We start from the raw sequence: 9,366 nt of genomic DNA, 5'->3' as shown, positions 1-9,366 counted from the left end.
ATGAAATATCAGGAAATTAATGACACAAAAATCAGCAAGAAAGCAAAGAAAGATAAGCAGTCAAAGTCGTGAGCCTAATCATCCTCTAACATTTAAAAAATACTAAAGATGAAACCTGCAAAAAAGGACTAGGGGTAATTATCAAAAACATGGTGGAGGGAAAGTAGGTTAAGTTTTCTGGAATTCTATAAAAAAAGTCTTACAAAGGGGAGGTAGAGATCAACCATGTGAAATGCTGCTGATATATAAATTAAGATGAAGTCCAAGGAGTTATGGTTCATTTTATAATTTAACAATATGGGTAGCACTTATGTTTTGATAAGAGCAGCTTCATTGGAGTGAGTAGGTGAGAAACCATATTGGAGTGTTTGCTGAAATGAAAGTCTGATCTTTGGATTCTTAAGGAAAAATTTTATTGGACTGCAGAGGCATAAATTGGATTTCTAATTCTGGAGTCAGGATGTGCTCAGTAAACATGTGCCCATCAATGCCTCGTCGCATTTTTTTTAGCTAGGTATTCCGTTATCTTTTAATAATATAATAATTACCTGCAAAACCGACACCCATTTTGCAGCAAACCACCATGACACATGTATACCTATGTAACAAACCTGTACATTCTGTACATTTATCCCAGAACTTAAAGTATGTGTATATACGTACATATACGTGTATATATAAATACATACATATACGTGTATATATACATATATACATATATATGTGTGTGTGTGTGTGTATATATATATAAAAGAAAGAAAAAGGAAACCCAGCCAAGTGCGGTGGCTCATGACTGTAATCGCAGCACTTTGGGAGGCTGAGACAGGTGGACCATCTGAGGTCAGGATTGAGAGCAGCCTGGCCAACATGGTGAAACCCTGTCTTTACTAAAAATACAAAAATTAGCTGGGTGTGGTGGGGGGCATCTGTAGTCCCAGCTACTTGAGAGGCCAAGGCAGGAGAATCACTTGAATCTGGAAGGCAGAGACTGCAGTGGGCCAAGATAACACCACAGCACTACAGCCTGGGTGACAGGGTGAGACTGTCTCAAAAAACAAAAACAAAAACAAAAAAACACCCATTTAATTGACAAACTTTACAAAGACTGATACTAGAGGTTGTTGGAGAGGACGTTGTTCCACATAATATCTTATGAGTTGCTGATGGACAAGTAAGATGGTAAAATGCCTTTGAAAAACTGACCATACCTGCTATACTTAAATATTCAGATACCAAACACCCAGAAATTCCATCTTGTCATTTATTTCCACAAAAAAAACAAGAGACCTGTATTAAAATATCCACTTCTATTAAAAATAATCACAGTTTCCTGAAATTTTTTTATTAATAGCTCTTGTTTTCAGCAGTACAACTTCTAATATATATGTGTATATATATATATACACATATACATATATAATATATGTATATGTGTATATATAGACATATACATATATATTATATATGTATATGTGTATATATAAGACAGATATATGTATATTATACATATACATACATACATGTATGTGTATATATATACACACACATATGTATATATGTATATATACAAAATGTATGTATATATATTAGACAGAGTTTTGCTCTTGTTGCCTAGGCTGGAGTGCAATGGTGGAATCTCGGCCCACTGCCGCCTCCACCTCCCGGGTTCAAGCGATTGTCCTGCCTCTGTCTCCTGAGTAGCTGGGACTGCAGGCATGTGCCACCACCCTCGGCTAATTGTGTATTTTTAGTAGAGACGGGGTTTCACCATGTTGGTCAGGCTGGTCTCGAACTCCTGACCTCAGGTGATCCAACTGCCTCGGCCTCCCAAACTGCTGGGACTACAGGCATGAGCCACTGTGTTCAGTCTATTTTGTATTTTTTAATCTACCGCACTCTAAGAACACATATTTTAAATCAATTTGTACATTCAGTGCCTAGAACAAAACCAGCATTTTGTAGATTCCAAAGAATTATTTGTTGTATAAATGATGAATAACTTAAATAAGTTATTATTTACAACATCTATATACAAACAATATGTTACCTCAGAATACAGTGATAACATTTGTTATGTATAAAATGATTTCAGTCTCAGTTAAAAAATATTTTCTGCGTGAGTTATTGTCATATACAGATGCTCACATTGTTTTGTTTATATGAAAATGTTTGTAACTACTACGCGCATTTTTGCTACTTAAGCCTTTTGGTCTTGCTGCCATAGCAAATACTGTGCCTCTCAAGAACATGAACCTGTTTTACTTCATTTTTTAGCAGATTTCTTAATGAAATATATACCATACTATTTTGTTTAACACATAAGCAGACACCCTGTCAGAAGCAAAGAGACATCTACTCCACCATTACCACCCATCCCTCTACTAATGTGGCTGCTGAAGATGTTACCTAGAGCAGAGGACTTTGGGTTCAACCTAAGCACTTTATATCCTTTATTTTCAATTGGGTAGGAGATAAAATAATTCAGCAGCAATAAAAGTCACACTTCTTAAAGTTGCAGTCTCGCCAAGGCAACGCAATGTAGCAGTCTCTCTTGTGAGGTATCACCTGGCGTTCTTCATCTCACCACCAAGATGATTAAGGAACGGGGACACACGGGTGAGGTGGGAGTGAAAGTTTAATAAGCAAGAGGAGGAAGCTCTCTGCAGCAGACAAGGGCGTCCAAGTGGATTGCCGTTTTTACAGTTGAATCAAAAAACTTTTATAAGAAACTCCTCTCAGCTATGTATAAAACTGTCTGCACAATTCCCTTTATATATCCAGCTGTGGACATGTCTCTAGTCAAGCACAAAGTGGGCTTCTCTTGTTTGTATAACTGTGGGTTTGTTTTAGGTAAGCCCCCCTCCTCCCTGTGCAAGTTCCCACAGAGGCCACCATGTATATGCCTGAAAAAGAGAGGAAAATTTTACCTGGGAGCTTGCCAATTACACAAAGAACAGAAGGCATCGGTGCTGGACCCTGCATGCTTATCTGTTCAGGGCTTATCTGTAGGTGCAGTAGTTGTGATTTTTCAGGCAGACAGCTTCCCTGAGGACCAGTCTCTTACTTGCTTACTCAACTAATTTTCCTTTCCTTCTCCCTCAACATTATGCAGCAAAACAGAGTGCACTTCTCTTTCCCAGTAAATGTGTTGGTACTCCACTCTGAATACTTGTATTATTGGATTTCTTAGAAAAAAAATATTTGGGATCATAATTTAGATGCCATCAAACAATGAACAAAAATATGCTACTTCGTTTCCCTTCTCTTCTCTTGTTACCAGACAATAGCTAGTTTTCTTTTCTCTTCAACTCCTTTTTTCTGTGCTTCTACCTGATTTTTAAAAAAACTTCTACACATTTCCAATCTTAGTATAGCAGACATGAAATATGTGGTCAAACTATGTACATAGGAAGAGTTGAATTATATAATTATATTCAAGCATTTTAAAATAATTCCCCTTCAGTTCGCTTTGCAGTTATTTTACATAATCAAATGTCTTCTTGATATACGTCCCAACCCAGTGGTTGTCAAGCTCTGCGTTGTTTTCTAACTGCATCAGAATTATCCACAATTTTTTTTTTTTTTTTGAGATGGAGTCTCACTGTTGCCCAGGCTGGAGTGCAGTGGCATGATTTCAGCTCACTGTCGTCTCTGCCTCCCTGACTCAAGTGATTCTCCTGCCTCAGCCTCCCAAGTAGCTGGGACTACATGCGTGCACCACCATGCCTGGCTAATTTTTGTATTTTTAGTAGAGATGAGGTTTCACCATATTGGCCAGGCTGGTTTTGAATTCCTGACCTCAAGTGATCCACTGCCTGGGCCTCCCAAAGTAAGAATTATCCAAAATTCTTATGATAAATATGGATAAATCAGCACAACTCAAGATTTAAGAAATAAAAATTTCCAAGAGAAGAAACTCAGGAATATGCATTGAAAAGTCTCCCTCAGGTGATTCTGATGTGATATGTGGTCTGAGTTTAAAATGCAAGGAAAATTACCTTCCCTGCCCTCCAGTTGGCCCTTATGTCCAGATGTCCCTCTTTCCCTTTCTCATTGTGCTCTCTCCTTCTGTGCCTTTGTTCTATTCTCCCTCCACTTCTCATGCAGATGCCAAGCCCTCTTCCATCAATTGTCCTAAAACTCCAAATGGTCAGTTTCCTCTAAACTTCCCTCTGTCCCATGAACAAGTTATGCAGGCAAATGTAGAAGTTAAGTTTGGACCAAGCTGAATCAAGAGCTGCAATTAAAGATTTCCCTAAGCCCAGAGGGGAGCAGTGAATACTTATAGGTGATTTTGGATTTCCTCTGAATGCATAAGGCTCTGGGTAACCTGATGCTATAGACCAAATGTTATTGTCCCCCTCAAATTCAAGTGTTGAAATCTAATTCCCTATGTGATGATATTTGGAGGTAGGGCCTTGGGGAATGATTAGATCATGAAGGTAGGGACCACATGAGTGGGATTAGTAGCCCCTATTGAAGGCACCATAGAGAGCTCCCTCATCCCTTCTGTCATGTGAGGACATGGTAGAAACATGGCTGTCTATGAACCACAAAGCAAGCCCACACCAGACCTGGAATCTGCTAACCACTTGACCTTGAATTTTGCCATCTCCAGAACTAAGAGAAACAAATTCGTTTATAAGCTTCCTCACCTATGGCATTCTGTTTTGACCCCAGATTAACTAAAAGCACCAAAATATCAACTTGTACACCAAATTTTGGAAATGGATTCTAAAACTTTGATGGCAAAAGGTGACTGATCTGCCTGAGAAATGAACCTACATGATCCCTCTTTCCGCAAAGCTGGAGGGAGAGTCAACAAAAGCAAAAATAGGTCAAAGTCTTCTAAAAGCCATACTTGAAGGGTTTTCAATATCACTTGATCAGATGGCAATTTAATCCCAGAAAAAACCACAACAAAACATGCAACTATCAGAGGTTTTCAACATCGCCTCAAAAACACCATCTACAATATTAGGAAGTGAAAGAAGTCATGGAAGTTTCAAAAAGTCAAACTTTATTTCAGTGTTAATGGGAGAAATTTGAAATTCTTAGTTAAGCTATGAATAAATCCTTGGGCAAGTGCAGGCATGGAGATTCTGGGGTGCAGCTGCTGAGTTTAAAAGCTTCCTTTGGAGATGCCCCTGGCCCCCTCCACCTGTCAAGAAGAGGCCATCCTATCTGCCTGTCAAGAAGAGGCCATCCTGGGCAGCACAGTAGAGGCAAATGGCCCAGATGGCCAGCTGAGGGCAAACCTCCATGCCTGGAGGAGGAGGTCGCCTCTGGGAGCAGGAGGACCTGCTGGAACCCCTGCTCACAGGCTCCTTTTCTTGCTCTCCAGCACCTCCTGCAGGCATGCAAATACCCCCAGCAGCAGTAGCAGCAGGCCCTTCAGCAGCAGGGCTGCTGCTCTGCTGAATGAGAGGAGTCCCTCTCCAGTGAGGCAGAGGAGCCCAGGTTGTACACCCTGGTCTCTGCCTCCATAGCTTCCACTGTGCCCAGGACTGGGAGCAGTGCGGGAGCTGCTGGCTGGAGCTGTGCTGGTCACCCCTCTCTGCCACCTCTAGCTCCAGCCACACTTTCAGCTCCAGGGCTGAGGCCGGTGGCTCTACAGGAGGTGCCATGAAGTCAGGCAGCTCCTCACTGGGCTGGTCCTGGGCAGTCCCAGGGCAGCGGCAGGAGGGCTCTGGAGCTTCCTCTAGCTCCAGCGCTGTCCCTGGAGGGGAATCTGCCCCTGGTGCTGGCACTGGCTCAACAGCTGGCACTGGAAATAGCTGTATTTCTGCACCTGAAGCAGGAGCTGAAAAAGGAGAGAGCTCACCAATACCACTCACTTTCCACTGGAATTTCCCAACATGAAAACAACCTCACTGACTTTAAAGGAATTTCAGCCTGAAAACATTGTCCCTGGAAAGACTTCTGGACTGCAGGTGACCTCACCAAGTGCCTGTGTCTCAATGAGCTCCAGAGGCTCCAGCTGGAAAAGGACAATGTGCAGATGTGGCCCTGGTGGGATCACTGGTGAGGCCTGGCCTGCTAGCTCCATCTGGGGCCTGATGTCTACCTGGTGACTCCTGTCCTGTGGTACCTGGAGGGGGGGGGGGGGCTTCTGCCAAATGGCCAGAGGCATCTGGGGTGAGGGATGAGCCTACGAGGGCATCATCAGCAAAGAAAGGCTCTCACTCCTGCCATTCCTGAAGCCACAGCCTGGAGATGTGGGGATGCAGCACAAGAACATCTTGCTCTCTTGAGTGTCTCCCACCAAGTGAGCTGGCTACGGGGCTAACTCTGGGATGTGGGTGCCTGGTTATCGGAATTTTTTTTTTTTTTTTTTTTTTGAGACATAGTCTCATTCTGTTGGCCAGGCTGGAGTGCAGTGGCATGATCTCGGCTCAGTGCAACATCCGCCTACTGGGATCAATCACTTCTCCTGCCTCTGTCTCCTGAGTAGCTGGGATTACAGGCATGAGACACGCACCACCACACCTGGCTAGTTTTTTTTGTGTTTGTTTGTTTGTTTGTTTGTTTTTGAGACAGAGTCTCGCTCTGTCGCCCAGGCTGGATGGAGTGCAGTGGCGAGATCTTGGCTCACTGCAAGCTCTGCGTCCCGAGTTCATGCCATTCTCCTGCCTCAGCCTCCCGAGTAGCTGGGACTACTGGCACCCACCACTATGCCCGGATAATTTTTGTAGTTTTAGTAGAGACGGGGTTTCACTGTGTTAGCCAGGATGGTCTCGATTTGCTGACCTTGTTTGTTTTTTGTATTTTTAGTAGACATGTGGTTCTGCCATGTTGGTCAGGCTGGTCTCGATCTTCTGATTTCATGATCCTCCTGCCTCAGCCTCCCAAAGTGCTGGGATTACAGGTGTGAGCCACCGTGCCTGGCCTGGTTACCAGAATTCTAAGTTTTGTTCGGGTCTGTTGCCAAGGAAGTGAGGTCGCTTCTTTAAGTTTCCATCCCCTCAGCCTCCTCCTTCCAGAAAACCTTCTCAGGACCCCAGTGGGCTGCTGACTGCTCACCCTCCCCACAGGTCAACTCCTTACCTGTACACAGTTATGTCCACCCAGGACCTGCTTGGACACCTGCACCTGATGTTCACCAGGGGCCTAGGAATCCACTTGCCGCCTGGGATCCTACAGGGGCCTCATGTTACTTACCCTGCAGATTGGGTAGCCACTTGGAGATCAGGTATCAACCTGGGGACTGTGGTTGACCTGCAGGCTAATGTCCACCTGGGGACTGGTTATTCACCTGAGGCCTGATGCGCACCTGGGGCCAAATGTCCCCCTCAGGGTGAATTCCACCTCAGGCCTGTATGTCCACCTGGGGCCTGATGTCTGCCTTAGATCTGTGTTCCACTGGGGCCTTGTGTTCACCGGGGACTGGTATCCAGCTGTGGCCTGATGATCTACTGCATCCTGTTGCTCACCTATGGCCTGGTGTCTACCTGGGGCTTGGTGATCACCTGGGAGCCAGATATCAACTTGGGGCCTGGGTGTCCACTTAAGGCCTGATGTATGCCTGGTGCCTGATTGTCCACCTGGGGACTGGGTGTCCACCTGGGGTCTGATGTCTACCTGAAGTTAGGTATCTACCTAAGGCTTGGTGTCTACCTGTGGCCTGATGTCCACATGAGTCTGGGGTTCAGTTGGGGCCTGCTGTACATCTGGGACCTTGGTGTCTATCTGAGGCCTGATGGCTACCTGGTGACTGCTATCCTCTTGAGGCCTGATATCCACCTGGGAATGGTTTATCCATGGAACTGCTTATGTCCACCTGGGGCTGGATGTCGCCCAGGGGCTAGATGTCCACCTGTGGCCCCGTGTCCACCTAGGGCCTGATGTCCATCTGTGGCATGGTTTTCACCTGAGACCTGGGTGTTTACATGGGGCCTGATGTACAGCTGGTGCCTAGGTGCCCACCAGGGGCCTTGTGTTAACCTGGGGACTGGTATCCAGCTGGGTCCTAATGACCACCTGGGTTGAATTATTCACCTAGAATTTGGTATTCATTTAGGGCTTGAGTGTCAGCCTTGGACCTGGTGTCCACCTGGGCCTTGGGTATCAAACTAGGGGTTTGGTGTCCAGTTGAGACATCATGTGCACCTGGGGTCTGAGTGTTCACATGAGGCCAGATGACCACTGGGGGCCTGAATGTCAACCTGGTGTCAAATTCACTGGGAGCTTAGGTATCCACCTGGGGTCTGATGTCCACCTGGGACTAGGTGTCAACGTGTGGCCTGATGTAAACCTCTAGTTCAGTGTCCACCTTGGGCCTGATGTCCACAGGGGGACTGATGTTCACCTTTGATCTGATGTCCACCTGGAAACCGTGTATTCACCCGTGGCCTGATGGTCACCTAGGGTTGAATGTCCAACTGTGGCCAGATGTGCACCCGGAACCTGGGCATCCACCTGGGGCCTGATGTTTAGCTGAGGCCTGGAGTTCACCTGAGGCATGATGTCTACCTGAAGCTTAATGTTCATCTGATTGCTGGATGTTCACCTGGCGCCTGATGTCCATCTGGAGCCTGAGGACCCTTCTCAGGCCTGATGTCCACAATTGGCCTGGTATTCATCTGAGGCCTTCGTGTTAATGTGGCCTAATGTACTCCTGGGTTCTAGGGTCCTCTTGGGACCTGATGTCTACCAGGATCCTGGTATCCACCTGGGGCCTGGTATCCACCTAGGGCTTGATATTCACCTGGAGCCTAGGAATCCACTTGATAACTGGTACCTATCGGGGTCCTGATGTTCACCTTGGGAACAGGTAACCACCTGAGGCTTGATGTCCACTTAAGGCATAAGTGTTTATCTGGGGTCTAGTGTTCACATGGGGCCTGATTTCAACCTTGGGCTTAGGTATTCACCAGGGGACTAGTGTTCAGCTGGGGCCAGATGTTCACTGCATGCAGCTGCTGAAAACTTTAACCAGAAACCCAAAGATGTTGGCACAAACAAAGGAGGCCTGAAGAAAACAAGTGACCATGAAAACACATTTAGCTCTTAACCTGACCCATTTCTCATGGGCCAGGCCTGGTGCCAGGAATGCGGTGATGAATAAGGCCTGAGCTGAGATTGTGAGGATGAGAGGGAGTCCACCCTGTGGGGATCTGGGATGATAGAAGGGCTCCACAGATAGAGGACCCGGGTGGCCAGAAGTTCTGCTGAGTGGAAAAGGGCTTGGAGTAACTGAGGTCAGCTGGATTCCTTAAACACTGCCCAGAGCCCTTGAAGCCATCTAAGGGCACACTTCTCAGGGCTGCTCCGAACCACACACAACTGGGAATCTTTTAAGGACAGCTGCTGGGTTAGGCTTGCCAGAGATGGTGCAGTTTTTCCCCGCGGCGGTAGAGGAACAGA

The 9,366-nt window shown here is 45.7% G+C and overlaps 1 protein-coding gene across 1 annotated transcript; it reads right to left on the bottom strand.

The window, feature by feature from the left end:
* Positions 1–5,082: 5,082 nt before the first annotated feature.
* On the bottom strand, positions 5,083–8,463 carry LOC112205376 (uncharacterized protein C2orf27A). The gene is made up of 4 exons (XM_024348686.3): positions 8,335–8,463; positions 7,618–7,743; positions 5,944–6,091; positions 5,083–5,869 (listed from the first exon to the last, which is right to left on the bottom strand). The coding sequence occupies exons 1-4, from the start codon at positions 8,461–8,463 to the stop codon at positions 5,181–5,183; spliced, it is 1,092 nt and encodes a 363-aa protein (XP_024204454.3). The 3' UTR covers positions 5,083–5,180.
* Between the last annotated feature and the right edge of the window lie 903 nt (positions 8,464–9,366).

The sequence above is a fragment of the Pan troglodytes genome, chromosome 15, assembly GCF_028858775.2.
Source record: "Pan troglodytes isolate AG18354 chromosome 15, NHGRI_mPanTro3-v2.0_pri, whole genome shotgun sequence".
NCBI classification, from domain to species: Eukaryota; Metazoa; Chordata; class Mammalia; order Primates; family Hominidae; genus Pan; species Pan troglodytes.
This window is presented reverse-complemented; position numbering and strand designations above follow the sequence as displayed.